Source organism: Penicillium oxalicum, chromosome III (assembly GCF_001723175.1).
Source record: "Penicillium oxalicum strain HP7-1 chromosome III, whole genome shotgun sequence".
In the NCBI taxonomy this organism is placed as follows: Eukaryota; Fungi; Ascomycota; class Eurotiomycetes; order Eurotiales; family Aspergillaceae; genus Penicillium; species Penicillium oxalicum.
In genome coordinates this window covers 3,187,671-3,206,687 of record NC_064652.1, presented here as the reverse complement: position 1 = coordinate 3,206,687, position 19,017 = coordinate 3,187,671, and the positions used below count along the sequence as shown (strand labels likewise).

Genomic DNA, 19,017 nt, shown 5'->3' with positions numbered 1-19,017 from the left:
ATATCAAACTTACTGCGACGGCACTTTCTATTTTTTTTTTCTCGTGCGGAATACTCAAAATAGGTGCTGAAGTAGATGTTCGAGTATTCTTCACTCCCGCCGCCGTTCGGTCTAATGTGCCCTGAAGGGGTTGATGCTCTGCGCTCACCTCGACGGTTCTTCTCGTTCGACTCTCTTGGTCTTTCATTTCCCTTCTTCGCTGGAAATTCAACACAGACACAAGAGGACAGGAACGGAATGTGCACTACTTTCTCAATGTTACACTGCATAGTTTAATAAATATGCCCTACCTTTTGAGCACCGTATAATGAAGTGGGGTCTTCTTGGAAACACTCTTTTAAAGAATGGCTGGGCGGTCCAATACTACTGTGACCCTTACCTGTCCCTTCCCAAAACAAAAACATCCGTCGACTGCCATGGCACTGTTTCTTGATCTACAAGAGCTCAACGGGTCCCGCCTTTGATTATTCACAGTAAGAGTCGCGTTAAGGTCTCCAAAAAACAACTCGACCATCTGCGTTCGATGGAGAAAACTGCCACAGTCACCGAGGATGCATCACAAGCAGCACCGAGTGGAGGCCCAAAGGCCTCGACCGTGGCTTTTCTCACCGTTGCTCTTTGTTTAGGCATCTTCTGTGTTTCCTTGGTGAGCATGGCTCGATTATTACAGACGTGTATTAGCTTCATGCAGTGGAGATCCGTCTAATATTTGTTTTCCATCTCAGGACGTCACTATCATCGCGACGGCTATCCCGCGCATTACGGACCAATTCGGCTCACTAGAGGACGTTGGCTGGTATGGCAGCTCCTATCTTCTCACAAACTGCGCTACAACTCTGGCCTTTGGCAAGCTCTATACCTACTACTCCACCAAATCGGTCTATCTCTCAGCTCTGGGTCTGTTCGAGATCGGGTCCGCCGTCTGTGGCGCGACACCTACCTCTCTTGGTCTCATTCTGGGCCGATGTCTGGCCGGCTTGGGTGGTGGAGGTCTCTTCTCTGGGAGCTTACTGATCATCACTCAAGTGGTGCCACTGCATCGCCGTCCCATTTTTACGGCATTGCTGGGGGGTATGTTTGGAATTGCCAGCGTCATTGGTCCTCTGTGAGTTATATCAATGAATTTGTCTTCATGCGAAAACCATCTATACAGTTACTGACTAGAGATAGCCTCGGCGGCGCTTTCACCGATCACGTCTCGTGGCGATGGTGCTTCTACATTAATCTCCCCATTGGTGCCATCACAGCCATCTTTGTTTTCTTTCTCTTCGACGCCCCCAAGCCGGCTCAGGCCCGACCAAACCTCCGTGATCTGCTGGGAAAGCTCGATCCAATCGGAACTATCCTTTTCTTACCAGCCATTGTCTGCCTGTTGTTGGCCCTCCAGTGGGGAGGTAATCAGTATGCGTGGGGCAATTATCGCATCATCGTCCTGTTTGCCGTGTCCGGTGCTCTACTGGTCGCATTCTTGGGTTGTCAAATCTGGTCGGGAGATAATGCCACTCTGCCGCCACGAATTATGCGGAATCGCAATATTTGGTCCTCGGCCTGGTTTGCCCTCACGCTCAACGGGGCGTATATGGTCTTTATCTACTACGTAAGCTTGGCGTTCAACGCACTCCTTCTTTCTCAGCAACACCCGACTGATTTAGATCTCCTCAGCTTCCCATTTGGTTTCAAGCAGTCAAATCCGCCTCAGCGACCAAGTCTGGCATCATGATCATCCCGATTGTCTTAGCCGTCGTGATTGTCTCCATTCTCAGTGGCGCCGCTGTCACGGCATTTGGGTATTATAACCCCCTCATGATCCTAGCGCCGCTGGTCCTCGTGGTCGGCGCAGGACTTCTGACTACCTTGGAGCCCAACTCGGGCAGTGCAAAATGGATCGGCTATCAAATTCTTGTGGGCACCGGCGCTGGTCTAGGGCAGCAACTTCCATTCATGGTGGTGCAGACGGTGCTCCCTATCGGCGACGTGCCTATCGGTACTGCTGTGCTCACGTTCTGTCAAACCCTGGGAGGCGCGATTTTTATTTCGGTCGCCCAGACTGTCTTCACCAACAAGTTGACGAGCAATCTGCGTGCCCAGAACCCGTCCGTCAATGTGACCGATGTTCCTGGTGTAGGTGGAGCCTCCCTTCCAAGCAAATTCTCAGGGGATCAGCTGGGTAGTGTCTTGGAATCCTACAGCTCTGCGGTCACACACACTTTCTATGTGGGAGTCGCGCTAGCGGCTCTCACGGTATTTGGTACCGTGGCCTTGGAATGGAAATGTGTGAAGAATAATGACAAGCCATCGGTTGTTCACGGCGAAAATAGAGACAGTGATTGCATGTCTCTACGGGAAAGGAATTTCTAGAGTATCTGACGGGCTAGCCGGTGGGCAATGGATGACTGTAGGGAATTAGCAATTATCCTCGTTCGTCTTAATTCATCATTCATCCCTTGCTGTTGCGGTGTCCCACGCTACATCGAGGTCAGATGCAGAACAGGATGATCTTTACCGTTAATTCTCATGAAATACGCCGATCTCTCGTGCCCTCCACACCTCCCCAATGCCTTGTGTGACTCGACCAAAAATTATGGGAGCAACGTACATTGACCTTGCAGGTCACCTAGCGCGTGCGTTTCGCAGCATGGAGTCCGCGTGAGATGCGGCCGACGATTTACGTGTTACAAAGGCAATAGTACTTGGTCGCACTGAAATTCAATCGCCAACTCTAGGACCACCCTCCCTTTTCTCCCCCCAAAGGTAGCCCACAAGAATCCCAATCTACTAGCTCTTCGAAACGCACACAGTGCGATGACAGTTTCGAGCACTTCCATCAATGCCCATCCACCCGAGGAGGCCGGGCTGAGGAAAGTCGGCGCGATGACGATCCCGTACGGCACTCTAAGCAGATCGCTTCCCTTCGCTAACCTGGATCAGTACCGGTACTGGCATGCCGTGGCGCCAATGCTGGGGGAGATGCTCGCCCGAGGTAACTACAGTATCCATCAGCAGTACGGATACCTTACCTTGTTCGCCCAGGTGATCGTTCCCAAACTAGGGCCCTTTCCCAGCCAACAGAATATCTACAAGTGTCTACTCGGGGGCACAGGATCGGTGGAATTGAGCCAGAATATCCAGCGCCGGGGGCTCACCACGCGGGTGGCCTTTGAGCCCACCAGCTACATTTCAAGCACAGGCGTGGATCCCTTCAATCGTCATGCTGTACATGCCACACTGGCTGAGCTACGTAGCCTGGGCGCCACTCAAGTTGACATGGAGCTGCACCACCGACTGGTGACTCAACTCACGCTGAGCGACCGCGAAGAGCAGCGCATGAGCGCGACCCAAATTGCCGAGACCGTCTGGCGCACGCAGACCCTGCTAGCGCTGGACTTGGATCCGACTGGCGAGATCACAGTCAAAGAATATCTATACCCAGGGCTCAAGGCTCAAATGATGGGCAAAAGTGTTGCAGAGCTGTGTTTTGCGGCCATCCGTTCGGTCGATCACGAGGGATGCTTCACCGCGGCATTGAAGGCTATCGAGCATCATATGCAAGCCCAAACACAGACAGACCTCTACTTCCTGTCCTGCGACCTGATCGATCCAGCGGCGACCCGGTTTAAGCTCTATCTCATGGAGCTGGATATGCGGTGGGCCAAGGTCGAGGAGCACTGGACGATGGGCGGTGTGCTCGCTGGCGACGAGGAGATCGACCGCGGCCTACAGATGCTCCGTGAGCTGTGGTGCGAGTTTGGAATTATCGAGGGCCTACGCGACGAGCCTGAGCGGCCCTCGCAGCCAGGTGATCCAGATACCATTGTTCCCTTCATACTGAATTACGAGATGACTCCCAACGCCCCTCTGCCTGTTCCTAAGTTCTACTTCCCGCTCGTGGGCATCCCCGAACTGAAGATTGCCAAAGTGCTTACGGCTTTCTTTGAGCGGCATGACATGGCAGACCAGGCGATGGTCTATGAGGAGAATTTGCAGTCATATTAGTAAGTTGCCCTTTTTGTTGCTTCAAATCTTTAAGCGTGCTATTTCAGGATTGCTGCTAATCTGCACCATTTTGGGGGGATGACAGCCCTGCCAAAGATTTGGCGACCGCTATCGATCATCAGGCGTGGATGTCCTTTTCTTACACCCACAAGAAGGGTCCGTATCTGACAATGTACTATCATTGAACTAGTTTATCATCAATTTGAGAATGAGAAATGAGCTATTTGTGTAATGAATCAATCTATGAACGAATCAGCGCATTGATGGCCGTTTAGAAATAGATGTTGACCGCCCTTCGATAGAAGACTTGTGAAATCCACGACTACAGCGCTCCACTGGGATCCGATAAAAATGGATCATATCCCAACAAGAAAGAGTAATGCTTCCTATTCACCAGTATAAAGAATTTTAAACATCACACTGTATCGCATCGCTTCTCCTTCTCTCCTTTGGCAAATACTGCCGTCCATTTCTGCGGCACTAGCCCCGTTTCCCCGTACGTTGCTTCGAGATGCTTCGCAAGGGCAGGAAGAATCTCGTGCTCATGGGCCTCTTTTTGCTCGGTGGTCCACCACTTACTGACAATGATCGGAATCACCGGTGCCGCAATTTTGTATAAATCGGCCGTCGAGATCTGGAATTCCTTGGAGATGGTTGTCGAGTACACGTGGACAAAACCTGCCTCCTCGAGACGGCCGCGGACATAGTTCTCGTCGTCCCAGCCGGGGTTCATGCACGACATGAATTCCTTTGTGGTTGGGAAGGGCAGGCGAGTTGGAATGGTTTTGACGGCCGCTTCGAGGACGCCGAGCCACTCCGCTACGTCCGTTAATTATGGAATTTTTTTTTCTTTGCAAGAGCAAGATGAGAGGGAGGAGAGGATCAGCTCTTGGCAACTTACTTTTCTGCCAAGTCGAGATGGTCAAAGTGCCACCTGGACGAAGAATGCGGAGGGAATCTGGTTCTTGTATGAGCTTTTGCGCTTGGTTTATGTGCTGTGATCCATAAAGAGGCCATTCTTACCTTTCAATGCGGCATAAGTATCCGGGAATGAAGTCCATGCTAAAAAAAAAAAAAAAAAAAAGCCAACAAGGTCAGTAGGAAAGCATCTTGTGAACTATTCTCAGCCCCGATTCACTGCAACTTACCCAAAGCCGCAAACACATGGGTCAACTCCGCGGTAGCTAGCTCGGTGTTCTGCGCGTCCATCACCCGGGCACTTGAATTGGTCCAGCCTTCCTCGATGATCTTCCGCTTGACATGACCCGTCAACTCGGCTGAGATGTCGCCACAGATCAACTCCCAGCTAGTTGAGGCCTTGCTTGCCAGCATCTCATGAAGCCTTTCGGACACCACGCCAGTGCCGCAGGCCAGATCGAGTAGCTTCAACGGACTCAATTCCGACTCTAACAACCCTGAGAGTTCGATCAAATCCCGGGTGAAATATCGCGTAATCTTCTCGGCGATCATGTACGTCTCCAGGATGCCCTTGCCCGCATAGAGCTCCGTAAAGTTGGTGGCGCGGGTCATGGTGATTCGAGGCTCTTGGTTTCGGGGATAAGCAGATACGCAGCAAAATGATATGTTCAAGGTGAATGGTGTCGACAGTGGGAAATTGTATTCTTTATGGGGGGAAAAGGCTCACAAATTTTGGGCTTGTTCTATGAGAACTTGACTCGCTGCTTATGCCCCTCCCACGTTTTGCAATTTTGGGACATGATGAATATGCAGACCGCCACACCAGCCTGCATGCATCTCGACTCCAGCAGTAAGGGGGCCAGAAGGGAAGGGATGTGAAGTGTCGATACCTTGAGCTTGCCCCGTATTTAGCCCTGCATTGGCGAGGCGCAAGAATCTGCACTTCACCGAATACTCTCCGAGAAGAATAGACACCGAATTCGAAGCCGGGATGACGAAAATTAACCGATCACCACGAGTCGGGATTCTTTCCCCGCCCTCTATAGCTGGGCTAACGCCAAATTTTGTCTGTATGTGAAGCAAAAGATTAATTTAATATGGAAGCTATCATCAACTCTCAGCTTTTGTACCCGAGTCTGGGCCTGGCGAGTTTAATTCTCGTTCTGCGAGCCATTCTGGTGGTTTCCGGTGTGCCAAAGCCTGTCAATTTTCACGCCTGGGATCCGTTCCGACGCAAAGCCAACCAGGAGTTTGAGGCCGACGCCTCAGGGCTGATTGCCAAAGGTCTCAAGAAGGTGAGTGTCTGGTACTCAGCCAAGCTCAGTCACCGACCTCGGATGGGGGGGGAGGTAAAGCCGAGTTGACATGATCCGGCGTCCCTAGGATGGCTCTTCGTTCCGACTCGCGACCAAAATGGGAACTTATCTGGTCCTAGCCGACCGATACGCTGAGGAAATCAGAAATGATGAGCGATTCAGTGCATACGATGCGCTTGTCGATGTATGTATCAATCACCACATGACTGGTGTGCTTCTTATTCGCGTACACTCTTCCCTGGCCACTTTCCGAGCGCATGGCTAAACCTTCTTTGATCCTGGATTCGCTACATAGGTCATTCTGTTAGAATTGCCGGGCTTTGAAACTTCATTTCAGGGCTCATTACACAACCATGTCTCACCCATTGCGGTTCAGGCGTTGAACAAGGAGCTACGTGAGTTAAAGCGTTTTGCGGGTATTTCAAGATGACAGCGCCCTAATTGTACTTCCACTGTCGGATCATCTCTAGTGCACTTGACGCAGCCTCTCTCCGATGAAGCCAGCAATTTCCTGCGTACTCGGTGGTCGGATGTGCCTGGTAAGTTTCAAATGATTTTTTGTGCAGGGAATTTGGCAGGGAGAGAGAGACAGAGAGCTACACTTACCATGAGTAAATTGTTAACCAAATCAAACATGCAGATTGGCAGATCGTAGACATTCGCGAGACAGTGTTGGGTCTCGTGGCCCAGATGACCACACGCGCCCTGATCGGGCCTGAGCTTAGCTGCCACGCTGAATGGCTCGATATCGCCATCAGCTTCACAACTAACCGGGCGATTGCCGTTGCTGCCATTCAAGGCTGGCCTCGCCTCCTCCAGCCGATGGTTCACTGGTTTCTCAGTCCCTGTCGTGCGGTGCGGAAGCAGATTCGGCGCGCAAAGGGCATACTCTTGCCTGTCCTACGACAAAAAATGGGTCAGAACGAGGTGGACCCGTCTTCATCCTCATCACCTACGTCAATCAAGCAGGACTTCTCCACATTGACATTTATTGACCGATATGCCCAGGGCAAGCGCTACGATGCCACACTAGCCCAGCTGCGGCTGATTGCCGTCTCCGTTCTGACCACAGCAGATCTGGTGGAGAAGGTAGTCGCACGGCTTCTTGAGTATCCGGAGCTGATCGAACCGTTGCGCGAAGAAGTCATTGCCGTCTTAACTATGACACATCAAGGCATGCATCGCAATAGTCTCATGAAGCTCACGCTGATGGAAAGCGTGATGAGGGAGAGCCAGAGACTCGAGCCTGCTACTCTCAGTGCGTTATTTCCCTTGATTCTAGTCTTCTATTAAGCAGATATTGAACCATGCTTCTGACTGTGTGAATCCAGTATCGATGTTTCGCGTGGCCAAGAAAACAGTCATTTTGCAAGATGGCACAGTCGTGCCCCGAGGCACTAATCTCGCCTTTGCAAACGACTCGCGGCTCGACCCCACCATGTATCCAAATCCCGAGCGTTTCGATGGCTACCGATTCCAAAGGATGCGTGAAGATCCAAGTACTGCCGGGTTGGCCCCCTTCACCAGGACGCGGATGAGTCACCTGGCCTTTGGACACGGTAAACATGCCTGTCCGGGGCGATTTCTATCGTGCGACGAGGCCAAGCTGATTTTATGCCATATTCTGCTCAAATATGACATCAGGGCACCTGAGTCGGGAAATGATGCGGGGATCTCAGTGTACGGTATGTTTGTGCAGAGGAAGCCGGGAGAGAAGATGGAGGTAAAGATGCGTCAGATGGAGCCGGGTGTAGCGGAGATTTTGCGGTAGTCATACACTTTTTAGAAAGAGTTCATTAAGAGATGTCTGTTGTGGCTTGAATTTTTGATCCTCATGTCTGAGCACTCGCAGATGATTGTTCATTTGATTAGGCAAAGTCGATCAAAGCCTCTATAATCTTTAAGAAAAAGTCACATTCAATCAATTCGGCAAAGTCCAGAGGGTATCGTATCCGACTTTTTCCTACAAATGTTCCCGATCAAGCGCATGTACACAATTGAAGTCAAATCCATCGACGACCACGTGCTTCTTGTCCTGTGTCAAAATTAAAAAATACAGTCCGATCAGGTGAATGGGTCATGCCTTCTAGATTTTTGCAATTTGTCGTTCCAGAAACCAACCTATTATCCTCAAATTCCCACCACTTCAGAACTGAGAGATTGAAATACTGCCCATGAATCGCAAACTGCTCACCTTATTCAGGAAAATGAAAACCGGGCTTTTGAAGCTTCTTGACATGCTGTATAGAGAAAGGAGGAGATTCAAAGACCAGCACTGAGGATCAGAGCCTTAACCTCTAGAGTTTTTGTACTGATCCCATCATTTGGAAAGCGGGTATCATTTGAAGTTGGACGTAGCCAAGGATGACCTCTCAATCATAGGCATGAACTTGCCCGATCTTGAGACAGTTATGTTAGTCCGAGTCCGATTAATTCAGGGCACCGTTGCGGTTCAAGTCCAGTTCTTTTAGGGCTTCGGTCCGGTTGGATGGTGTCACAATTACAGCTTGACTGCAGTTCGACACAGCCGCCCAAGTACAAAACCACAGCTGTCCGCCCGCACCTCGCCATCGACTCCTTTACTTTTCACCTTTCCACTTATTCCTCTTCCAAATTCGAAGCTTCACAGATCAGTCAAGATACTCATTGTATTCGGAATGGACAGTTGCGAACTACGCAAGATCGGGCAAGGTTTTTGCGGCACAGTATGGGCTGCATCCACTGGGCCAGCTTTCAAAAGAGAAGATGGAGGGCCCGGCCGATCGCTGAAGAATGACTGGGACATGCACCGAAAAGTCCTCCAAAGCTTTGAAGCATCCAAGTCACTCTGTCTTCGAACTCGAGTACCAGCATGCTATGATTTTATCAAATCGAACGACAGCACTTGGTGGTCAGCGAACCAAGGAAAGTTTCCATCAGGATACACCCCGTGCAATATACTTGTCTCGCAACGAATCCCTCCCTTTTCGGATAAGACAAGAGCTTTGCTGATACAAGAGTACTGCCCAAAAAGTATCATGCCGCGAATCCTAGCCAGCGAGCCAGACAAGGATTGCTTGATTCGACCCTACTTGGGTCGCAGGCGATTCCGCAAGTCTTCATCTGCTCCCACCAGATTTAGCGCGTTTTCACTGCGCAATTTCCCCCTCCATGTGGATCAAATGGAGTCACTTGGAGTGACTAGTCAAGAAATGTCACAGTACGCTATGGCAATGGCAGAGACTCTCGCTATAATGCATTGGAGCTGTGAGATTGATGGAAACGACATTGAGTTTGTACTTGCCCCTGCAACGTCGCCTGAGAATAGTCTCACGCTACAATCTGCAGTCCTTGGAGAACACTCTGTATGGGTGCTAGATTTTGATGTTTGCAGGAGCATGGCCATGGACTCGGATGGGGTGAAGCAAGCCGTTACTGCATTCTGGCGTAACGACCCTTTTTATCCTCGACCAGAGCCAACTACCCACACGAATCCACTTTGGAAAACCTTTCGAGAACATTACCTACTCACGAGTAAATCTTGCAGAAGTGAACGGCATCCTCTGGCGATGAAATTCAGTGACTTGGTGGAGCAAGAAGGAATACGACGGGGAGCTCAGAAGAGCAATACATACGCAGCTTCTTAGGGTTGTGAGGTGTGGCTAATTCAGCAGTTTTTGTGCGGCTTTGTTCTCCGGTCCTGCTAATTGAGCTTGGTCCAAGTAAATTTATTATCCATGCATCACTTGTAAACTTTCTTTTCAATGCGCATCGGGGGCGTGTCCTAGTAGTTTCGTCCTACACGGCGTCAATAGAAGTACACATGATGGCAGGAGCGACATGCACTCGAGCAACGGGTGCAAGTAGCTTCAAATTCCCGAGTCCAAGACTACAAGACCCAAGTTCATAGTGTTTGGTAAATCTCACAACTTACCTCTGGATTACAAGTAATCTTGCGGTGAGGATTCTATCCGCATCGATAAACCAAGAATACTACTCACTTAGGACATAACAGACCAAAGTCGGTGCTACGTACCTCGGGGCCGACGGAACGCCAAGCCGCATCCAGACCGGCTGAAGCCGACTGGAAGGGCCGCCCAATGCCGTCAAGTCACGTGCACAAAACAACAGTCGGATGTTCGCATTGCATGTCGAGGACTTGTTCGTGCCCATCGCAGAATGTTCTGGCTTTGATCAAGATCGAGGGTGGCATCCATTAGCTCAAACAAATCTACCAGCTTTGAGTGGTGTTCGTCTATGGCTCTACCGGTCCCTTGCGCTGACCCGTGATGCTTTCAAATAAGGACCGAGTACCTATCCCGCTAATCTCCGCCCCGGGGAGATGTTGCTTCGGAGATAAAGGTCATCTTGGATAACACGCGGATCCGTGAAGTGCCCTCCTATCGTGTTTCTCTCTGCTGATTTCCCGTCTACTGTCTGTGACTTTTGTACAGTATTTTGGAGAAAATTTCATCAAATGAAAGGCATCTCCTCCAGCTTCGTGCAGTCACTGGTCCGCGACTGCTGCAGGCGTATGCGCAATCATTCAACGCCAAAAAGATCACTAGCAACGACAGCATGCCGCACCAGTCGACTCCGGACTCGTATTGAGATCCCACCTCCTTTTCCAGTCACAAAGACCTGCCCGGAGCCAAGCTGCGATTGCCCGCCCACGCCAGCATTGCCCGAGGGCCTAACGATCGATCATGAACAGCCATTGAACGGGACCATGGCGGCGTACGCGCAGCAGCTCATAGTCTGCACAGGCCAGCGAGACTGGACGAGTCGAATCGAGGATGATGGGAAAGACCAGGGCTGGGGGGCTCTAGTTCGTGGATTGAAACAGCTGATGGGGCGAGGAGGGCCGTATCTCGACGTAAGTGAATTATTTACGCACGGCAACCTGCGACATTGCTTTACACCGATGGTTACCCAAAACTCGACTCGCGCTGATTTACATGCAGCCCTTCAACAACGTTCTCGTGACCAACTCTTCTATAAAACCGTCTCGGTCGTCTGCGCTATCAACATCGCCCTCATCCGCCACTGCCTCTGCCCTCCTCTTCCCCGCATTTAAATACATTCCGTCCATTCCGACCTCGGCAAGCCCAACATCTTCATCATCAGATCAGCACATCGATCTAAAGACATTTATTCGTGCCTTTCTCCTCCCGACTCGTCTTCATGAAATGCATTCCTCTCTCCCCGAGTCCAAGCAGCGGGACATGACCCGCGCCCCGGACTTGGCGAGCAAGTTCTCGAACGTCTCGGACATTGAATACTCTCCAACAATTCTCATCTGTGGACATGGAGGCCGTGACATGCGATGCGGGGTTATGGCACCTGCTCTGGAAAAGGAGTTCCAGCGCGTGCTGTGTGAGGTTGGATTTGACTCTGCAGGGAGCGAAGGCATCCTCGATAAGCCAGGTCACAGCAACCTGGGCCTAATCAGCCACATTGGAGGACACAAATACGCGGGTAATGTGATTATCTACATCCCATCAAAAATGACAATAGGACCAGGCGAGACGTCGGAGATCCATCCGCTGGCTGGCAAGGGTATTTGGTATGGGCGTATTGAGCCCAAGCATGTACAGGGGATTGTTGAGGAGACGGTGCTTGAAGGCAAAGTTGTCGCAGATCACTTTCGAGGCGGGATTGATCGCAACGGCGATATCTTAAGGCTGTAAGGGCAACTGAAGGCTTTTTACATTTTTAGTGGAAGCATATGCAACCGCTGGTTTTATCATACACCAAAATAAGAGGACTCTGAACTTGGGGCATTCTGATCCCAATTCTTCCCAAGGTCATGCTTTTTTCCCTTTCGCTTCGACATCACAACGCACACCCCATCTCTCTTCATCAAAAGAAACACTCGAGTGGGCGATGAGCCTCGTATCATGTCGCTAGGAAAATATGGAATACGGAAGTTCCCGGGAATCTCTGCCAAGATTCAAAATTATTGCTTGGGGTTTATCTGAGCTCAAATGAGCACGCTACAGTCCGTAAGGTGGCTAGTTGGAAATGTCGGTGTTAGGGTATGCATGTTCAAGTCATCACCTAGTGAGGATGTCCTTTCGAATTTAGGATTATATTGTCTATACCATTTTAGTCCTTCACATACGACCATAGGGTGTGGAAAACAGGGCTTCCCGTCCGCTCAGCCGTACTTAAGCCACACGCCGGCCAGTTAGTAGTATGGTGGGTGACCACATGCGAATCCTGGCTGTTGTATGTTTTTTGGCTTAACTCTTTTTTACTCTAGTCGTTCGAAAGTACGTAGCATAAGACGAATCTCAAAGAAGTGAGGAAGATTGGGTAGCTTTTTATTTGTACCCACTAGTTCGGATGAAGCATTGAGAGCATAGTTCATAGCTTCTACATCCATTGCACATACGACCATAGGGTGTGGAAAACAGGGCTTCCCGTCCGCTCAGCCGTACTCAAGCCACACGCCGGTCAGTTAGTAGTATGGTGGGTGACCACATGCGAATCCTGACTGTTGTATGTTTTTGATGATTTATTGTTTTTCTTAAAATTTTCTCTTATTGCTATCGAGCCATGTAGTATGACTTGAACAAGTGCGATAGGATGCCGAGGCTGAGATCGGTGGGAATAACCTCTTCTTTCTATCTGCCCATGTGTTTCCGTGGTGCTACAAGGAGTATGTGACCTTAGTAGCAAAAAATATCTCAATGTTAGCTTAATGGTCCTCCACTGTCCTCGGACAAAAATATAATCGACATATCCTCCAGTAGCTTGAAAGTTCTTCAGTACCTTCAAATACTGTGTTTGGCAGGCATGTGATTTGTATTAGCCAGCCACTAGCTTATGTAGAGCCTCTCACCCACTCTGAGGTCACCATCTCTTTCTCTCTCTTTTGGCTGCGCCTACTTTACGTAACCACTTCTCATCAAACAGTAACTTCAGGAGATATTAAAATCCTAAGTTCGGGCGCTTATGTTCGCAGACGTGAAGAACCCCGGACATCCTTCACCATGCGAAACTGCAACTCAATTCCTCGGAACTGTATGTAGAAGAGCCTCCTCGCCAACCCTGAGACCCCAGATGCCCTGCGCTATCCGCGCTGATTTTGAGGCATGGGTAGAAAGTCAAGGCGTAAGTGATACATGGACACGGTGGCGCATGTGTATGGTCATCGACAAAGAATGCTTGCAGACGCTGAAAGGCATAACAGCCGAAACCCTAGAAGATGACTTACGCGCCAATCCTCTCCGCGACGGCAAGATCCGATACGTCAAAGGACTCGAAGCTTTCCCTGAAATTGACCAGTATAATACATTCCCTGGCTGGATGAAAAGCTGGACCTCTGCGCTCTGGGATCTGTGGTCAAACATGGAAGATGGAGCACCAATGAGCCTTCAGTTCGAGTTGATCGATGAAGACGACGACGGGATCTACTGCGGATGAGTCGAGAAGTCATTCTTGCCTGTATGTATAAAATGCTCATGTATTGAGATCAAAAGAAGGGTGAGGTTGTTCCTCCGCCTCTAATAACAATTAGATAGACCTTCTATTGACTTGGAAAGACTTTTTGATCTATATATTTTCTATTGCTGCTATCTATCCACGGAACTGCAAGTAGCGTACTTGCATACTTTCCTGACACGTTCAACAGTGTAATTGCGGAGCGAAGCGACGCTATAAATAACGCCAAATCATCACTTCCGGCAGAATCATTTCCATCTGATTCGTCATAAAAGCGGTCACACCGTGCAAATCATGTGATATTTTCGATTACCCCGCTACCCTGCGTTGTCGACATATGTATCTCGATTTCGTTACGTCTAATGCATGTCTAATCCAGTTGGCGTAGAATAATTAGAATATCACAGACGGTCAACTGTTGAGTTATAGCAGTCGCTTCGCACTGCAGTTCCTTCCGAGGGAGGACGAAGTCTCACCCCTAGGAACACTCGTATGACTAAGGTAGTTGGAGGCTGTCTCGGTGCATTATGACGGAATTAAGGTGCCATCATCTGGATATAAGCTATTAAAAGGGTATAGCGGGCGCTTATTTCATCGCCTCTAGCCTTCATACTCAGTCCAACAACTATTCTCAATTCATGCTCGTAGGTGAGTAGGCCAGATGGCCTGGCATGCTGAGTATGGGTTGGTATAACATGATAGGAGGTACTACTCTGATAAGCGTATACATATAGCCTCATTAACGGGGTTGCATGGTTTGTACAAGACGCCTGCACATACAGCTTTGTCTGTGCTGCATATTGTTCTACCAGTCATACCGTTATAGTAGGTTGTGTTGAGACGTAGGAGAGGAGGGACGTCAAAGGTTGTTTGTGTGGTGACGCTAACTAGACTGAGATATATTTACTACCTAACCAACGGCCGTAGTTGCCGCAAATATACCATGCGCAACATACACTTGAACCTAACAGTGTCTAGCCTCCAGGTGATAAGTATGGATGTTCGATCAAGCTAAAAAACCAGGTTAGAGTGTTGATTGATCAATTGAATTTGACCACATACAAACCAAATCAGCCTACAGACCAAATGTGCGATAATATAGCTTACCACCAATGTTGTACAAAGTGAAGGTAAGAAATATTAAAGAGAGGTGGACCGGATTGATCGGGACCCGTCAGGCCGGTCGGCAAGATGTGTGTGGACAAAAAAAGAAAATCCAAAAAAGGAAATCGAAGACGCCCGACCAGGGACTCGAACCCTGAGCCTCCAGATGATCTCTTTGTCTTAAAAGTCTGGCACTCTGACCAATTGAGTTAGCCGGGCTTCCGATGTTATGTCGACACAAACTATAATATGTATTCTACATTGCATTTCATTCCTGGCGCTTGTAACCTCCGAAAGAGCTCAAGGACTTATTTCTTCGCGATAATCACAGGATACTAGCCTCGGAGATAGCCCAAGCTTCTTCCACCCTGGCCCATTCAACAAACATGGTTCATGGCCCGATGTCCATGTCAAACATAAACAACTAGCCATCACCTCCAAGCTCTGGTATACTGTGGCCATGATGAGCCAGTTTTCACCATGCAAATGCTCCAACGAATTCAATTGACGCCTTTACTTGCGCGAGCTCGCCAATGCGCGCCGGCTGGCCTCCGTTCGCCCACACCTCACCTCTACTTTAATTACCTGACCAGACAATCCTCAACATCCCATACGTATAGAAAGCTTGATCTACCGGCACTCGACAAGAAATGGCAAGCAAAATGGCTATCGCCCGACGCAAGAGCGCGACCGGCGGTAGTATCCCAAGGCGAGCGCAAGCCGAAGTCCTACGTCCTGTCAATGTTTCCATACCCGTCCGGCACCTTGCACATGGGTCATCTCAGGGTATACACAATATCCGATGTGATATCACGATATTACAGAATGTGTGGCAGGGATGTGCTACATCCCATGGGTTGGGACGCGTTTGGTCTTCCAGCTGAGAATGCGGCTATCGAACGCGGTGTGGATCCTGCTGTCTGGACGGAGCAGAACATTGCAAAGATGAAGGAACAGTTGAAGTGCATATCCGCTCATTTTGATTGGGATAGGGTACGTCTGACCCGGAGAAATTGGACATTTCATTCGAAGCTCCCGATAGAGGAGATGCTGACAAGAGGCCTCACAGGAACTAGCAACATGCGCGCCCGAGTTCTACGAGCACACGCAGCGACTATTTCTGATGCTCTACGAGAAGGGTCTGGCATACCAGGCTGAAGCATTAGTCAACTACGATCCCGTTGACAAGACAGTCCTCGCAAACGAGCAAGTGGATGCGAATGGGTTTTCGTGGCGGTCGGGCGCGAAAGTTGAAAAGCTCAACCTCAAACAATGGTTCTTTCGCATCACGCAATTCAAGGAAGACCTGCTGAAAGACCTTGATTCACTCGTTGGAGGCTGGCCTGAGCGAGTGCTGTCCATGCAACGAAACTGGCTGGGAAAGTCTTACGGTGCAAACGTCACGTTCCCGGTCACCGCTGGCCCCGATGGACAGGAGGTCCACGTGGAAGTATTCACAACCCGCCCAGACACTCTGTATGGTGTGGAATACCTTGCTCTGGCGCTGGATCATCCCATCGTCGTCAAGGCAGCCGAGACCGACCCGGCGCTCCGAAACTTCTTAGATGAAGCCGCATCATTACCGGCCGATTCAAAAGCTGGCTATCGTTTGAATGACGTGACGGCGTCTCATCCGTTACGTTTGATTGATACCGAGAGCCCTCATATCCAGAGAAAACTGCCGGTTTTCGCAGCACCGTATGTCTTAAGTGACTATGGAGAGGGCGCTGTGATGGCCGTACCTGGCCACGACAACCGGGACATAGCCTTCTTCAAAGAGAACATGCACCCGGATTTGATCCCTCTTGTCATCGAGCCAGAATGTTCGAGCAATGCTACAAATGACAACATGGTGCCTGCAAAAGATGCCAAAGCCTTCACCCAGGAGGGACTGCTGACTGCACGAAGTGGAAAGTACCAAGGCCTACATTCACGAGACGCTGCGAAACAGATCGTGGCAGACTTGGAGAAAGTTGGGCATGCGCGATTTGCTGAGACATGGCGGCTACGGGACTGGCTCATCAGCCGGCAAAGGTATTGGGGAGCTCCGATTCCCATTATTCACTGCGGCGACTGTGGCCCTGTACCAGTCCCGGCCTCAGATCTTCCCGTCAAGCTGCCGAAGATTGAAGGGGAATGGCTGAAAGGGAAGAAAGGTAACCCACTTGAATCTTCTGAGGAATGGCTACATACCAACTGTCCCAGCTGCGGTGGTCCTGCCAAGCGTGATACAGATACTATGGACACTTTTGTCGACTCATCTTGGTACTTTTTACGCTACCTGGACCCTGCAAACAAGGAAGCGCCGTTCTCGCCCTCTGTTGCCCAACCGGTTGATGTTTATATCGGTGGCGTAGAGCATGCGATTTTGCATTTGCTGTACGCTCGATTCATCTACAAATTCCTCGCACAGTCTGAGCTGTTTCCGAAAATGTCCGATTCCCAAGATGTCCCAGCAGAGCCCTTCAAGACATTACTGTCGCAAGGCATGGTTCACGGCAAGACTTTCACAGAGCCTTCGACAGGGCGATTTTTGCTCCCATCTGAAGTTGACTTGACGAGCCCAGACAAACCTTTGATCAAGGGGACCCAAATTATGCCCAACGTGTCTTTTGAGAAGATGTCTAAGAGCAAATATAATGGCGTGGATCCTACTGTCTGTGCTGCAAAGTACGGCGCCGATGCGACCCGTGCGCACATCCTCTTCTCTGCTCCGGTCAGCGAAGTGCTTGAATGGGATGAGACAAAGATTGTTGGCGTCGAACGTTGGTTCGGTCGGCTCTGGAAGCTGGTCCTCGATACCCAGCAGTCTCTAAGCCGCGCAGCCTTCGCTCTCCCCACGGTTGATATACAAATTCCCACCGGACACCTCATGAACCTGCCCTCTCTCGATGATATGAGCGACCCCGACGCAGATGCGATCTTAGCGACCCACAACATCATATCATCGGTGACATCGTGCATTGAAACCAACCCCTATGGGCTAAACACGGTCATTTCGGATTTGATCAAATTGACCAACGCTCTGACATCGGCCCCACCTTCCAGCCCTCTTGTATTGTACCTGTCCATTTCGTCTCTTCTGCGCCTTCTCTCCCCAATTGCCCCCGCCTTTGCATCAGAGACCTGGGAAATCCTCCACGAGACAATCCTCAAATCCAACACGCCCGAGCCTTCAATACCTGCGGTTCATTCTTGTCCCTGGCCCACCCCACTCCTGACTCCTGAGCAGGTCGAGGCTCTCTCGGCTCGCGGTGGTCAAACAGTTGCGATCCAGATTAATGGGAAACTTCGCTGTGCGGTGACCATCCCGTGCATGGAGCAGTCCCCCACTGCGCCTTCTGGGGGAAAAGGACCATCGAAGGAGGAGCAAGACTGGATTGTCAGCCGAGTTTTGGAAACTACCGAGGGCAAGCTGTGGCTCCAAGAGAAGAATGATTGGGAGAAGAGGAAGCGTGTCATTGTTGTCAAGGGTGGCAAGCTGATGAATGTTGTGTTCTAGCCTGTTCCGTGCGTATTGCATTCCCATTCTGCATTCTGCATTCTGCATTCTGCATTCTGCATTCTGCATTCTGCATCGGGCAATGGGCTTGATGAAATCTTTGATCAGACCATGATCACTGCCCGTATCTGTAATTTTAGCTCTCCAACTCATGTCATGTATACATATATCAATTTCCAATCAATAGATTTGAACCTCCAGGACTAAGTCTTCATCAATTTTCCGGACCAGACTCAAGCGGATATGCTTGTGCTATGAGATTGTGTGCTCAATCACCGACGAAATACCGCTCCCAGCCCATTCTATCAGAGCATTCTCGTAGCTGAAATAAATGGGTAAAGTTGCTTCGTGCGAAGCCTGTTGCGGGAGACCCGCTGGAATCCATACCAGTTGGGTACTTACATACATGACACCTGACATACTGGACTGAGAAAATGCGGTCTGAAATTGTATACTGGGACCCAGATCTCCTATCTCTTTCTCCCCCTACTCCTTTCATCCATCTGCTATTGATGCCTGTGATATTGGGGCATCATGGACAAGTGGCTTCATGACTCGGAGTTTTACTTGCACTTCTTTGACTTTTTAATTCCCTTAAATGTCGTGAAATATTGGGTCCTCTAAGACATTGAGACGACTGTTTCATCAAGACTTGGGATTCTTTGATCCCGTCTTATATCCCATAAATTTTCACGTAGTCTCCTCATACTTTCATTTTATTGAGTCTGAGAATTTGGATCAATTGAGTCCATTTCA

General features: G+C 49.8%; 10 protein-coding genes and 3 non-coding genes across 13 annotated transcripts; 7 read left to right on the top strand and 6 right to left on the bottom strand.

Moving 5' to 3' along the window:
- Positions 1-523: 523 nt before the first annotated feature.
- POX_c04515 (Efflux pump roqT) lies at positions 524-2,358 on the top strand (the record flags this gene model as incomplete). The annotated part of the gene is made up of 4 exons (XM_050113390.1): positions 524-646; positions 726-1,105; positions 1,171-1,597; positions 1,663-2,358. 4 exons carry the CDS (start codon positions 524-526, stop codon positions 2,356-2,358), a joined length of 1,626 nt encoding a protein of 541 aa, XP_049970946.1.
- Positions 2,359-2,802: 444 nt separating this feature from the next.
- Positions 2,803-3,993, top strand: POX_c04514 (Roquefortine prenyltransferase roqD; the record flags this gene model as incomplete). The annotated part of the gene is made up of 1 exon (XM_050113389.1): positions 2,803-3,993. One exon carries the CDS (start codon positions 2,803-2,805, stop codon positions 3,991-3,993), a length of 1,191 nt encoding a protein of 396 aa, XP_049970945.1.
- A 415-nt stretch (positions 3,994-4,408) lies between these two features.
- On the bottom strand, positions 4,409-5,523 carry POX_c04513 (Glandicoline B O-methyltransferase roqN; the record flags this gene model as incomplete). The annotated part of the gene is made up of 3 exons (XM_050113388.1): positions 4,409-4,812; positions 4,895-4,951; positions 5,142-5,523. 3 exons carry the CDS (start codon positions 5,521-5,523, stop codon positions 4,409-4,411), a joined length of 843 nt encoding a protein of 280 aa, XP_049970944.1.
- A 485-nt stretch (positions 5,524-6,008) lies between these two features.
- Positions 6,009-7,998, top strand: POX_c04512 (Cytochrome monooxygenase roqO; the record flags this gene model as incomplete). Its single annotated transcript, XM_050113387.1, has 6 exons — positions 6,009-6,206; positions 6,295-6,411; positions 6,523-6,622; positions 6,698-6,766; positions 6,868-7,485; positions 7,559-7,998. The coding sequence occupies 6 exons, from the start codon at positions 6,009-6,011 to the stop codon at positions 7,996-7,998; spliced, it is 1,542 nt and encodes a 513-aa protein (XP_049970943.1).
- Positions 7,999-8,884: 886 nt separating this feature from the next.
- On the top strand, positions 8,885-9,853 carry POX_c04511 (uncharacterized protein; the record flags this gene model as incomplete). The annotated part of the gene is made up of 1 exon (XM_050113386.1): positions 8,885-9,853. The coding sequence occupies one exon, from the start codon at positions 8,885-8,887 to the stop codon at positions 9,851-9,853; it is 969 nt and encodes a 322-aa protein (XP_049970942.1).
- A 151-nt stretch (positions 9,854-10,004) lies between these two features.
- On the bottom strand, positions 10,005-10,379 carry POX_c04510 (uncharacterized protein; the record flags this gene model as incomplete). Its single annotated transcript, XM_050113385.1, has 3 exons — positions 10,005-10,095; positions 10,141-10,173; positions 10,243-10,379. 3 exons carry the CDS (start codon positions 10,377-10,379, stop codon positions 10,005-10,007), a joined length of 261 nt encoding a protein of 86 aa, XP_049970941.1.
- A 304-nt stretch (positions 10,380-10,683) lies between these two features.
- POX_c04509 (uncharacterized protein) lies at positions 10,684-11,896 on the top strand (the record flags this gene model as incomplete). The annotated part of the gene is made up of 2 exons (XM_050113384.1): positions 10,684-11,082; positions 11,171-11,896. 2 exons carry the CDS (start codon positions 10,684-10,686, stop codon positions 11,894-11,896), a joined length of 1,125 nt encoding a protein of 374 aa, XP_049970940.1.
- Positions 11,897-12,326: 430 nt separating this feature from the next.
- On the bottom strand, positions 12,327-12,442 carry POX_rRNA019. The gene has a single exon (XR_007588110.1). It is a non-coding gene; the product is annotated as a 5S ribosomal RNA (ribosomal RNA).
- A 157-nt stretch (positions 12,443-12,599) lies between these two features.
- On the bottom strand, positions 12,600-12,714 carry POX_rRNA018. The gene has a single exon (XR_007588109.1). It is a non-coding gene; the product is annotated as a 5S ribosomal RNA (ribosomal RNA).
- A 560-nt stretch (positions 12,715-13,274) lies between these two features.
- POX_c04508 (uncharacterized protein) lies at positions 13,275-13,637 on the top strand (the record flags this gene model as incomplete). The annotated part of the gene is made up of 1 exon (XM_050113383.1): positions 13,275-13,637. One exon carries the CDS (start codon positions 13,275-13,277, stop codon positions 13,635-13,637), a length of 363 nt encoding a protein of 120 aa, XP_049970939.1.
- Positions 13,638-14,191: 554 nt separating this feature from the next.
- POX_c04507 (uncharacterized protein) lies at positions 14,192-14,395 on the bottom strand (the record flags this gene model as incomplete). Its single annotated transcript, XM_050113382.1, has 1 exon — positions 14,192-14,395. One exon carries the CDS (start codon positions 14,393-14,395, stop codon positions 14,192-14,194), a length of 204 nt encoding a protein of 67 aa, XP_049970938.1.
- A 496-nt stretch (positions 14,396-14,891) lies between these two features.
- POX_tR076 lies at positions 14,892-14,978 on the bottom strand. Its single transcript has one exon. It is a non-coding gene; the product is annotated as a tRNA-Lys (tRNA).
- A 261-nt stretch (positions 14,979-15,239) lies between these two features.
- Positions 15,240-18,261, top strand: POX_c04506 (Leucine--tRNA ligase; the record flags this gene model as incomplete). Its single annotated transcript, XM_050113381.1, has 2 exons — positions 15,240-15,752; positions 15,829-18,261. 2 exons carry the CDS (start codon positions 15,240-15,242, stop codon positions 18,259-18,261), a joined length of 2,946 nt encoding a protein of 981 aa, XP_049970937.1.
- Between the last annotated feature and the right edge of the window lie 756 nt (positions 18,262-19,017).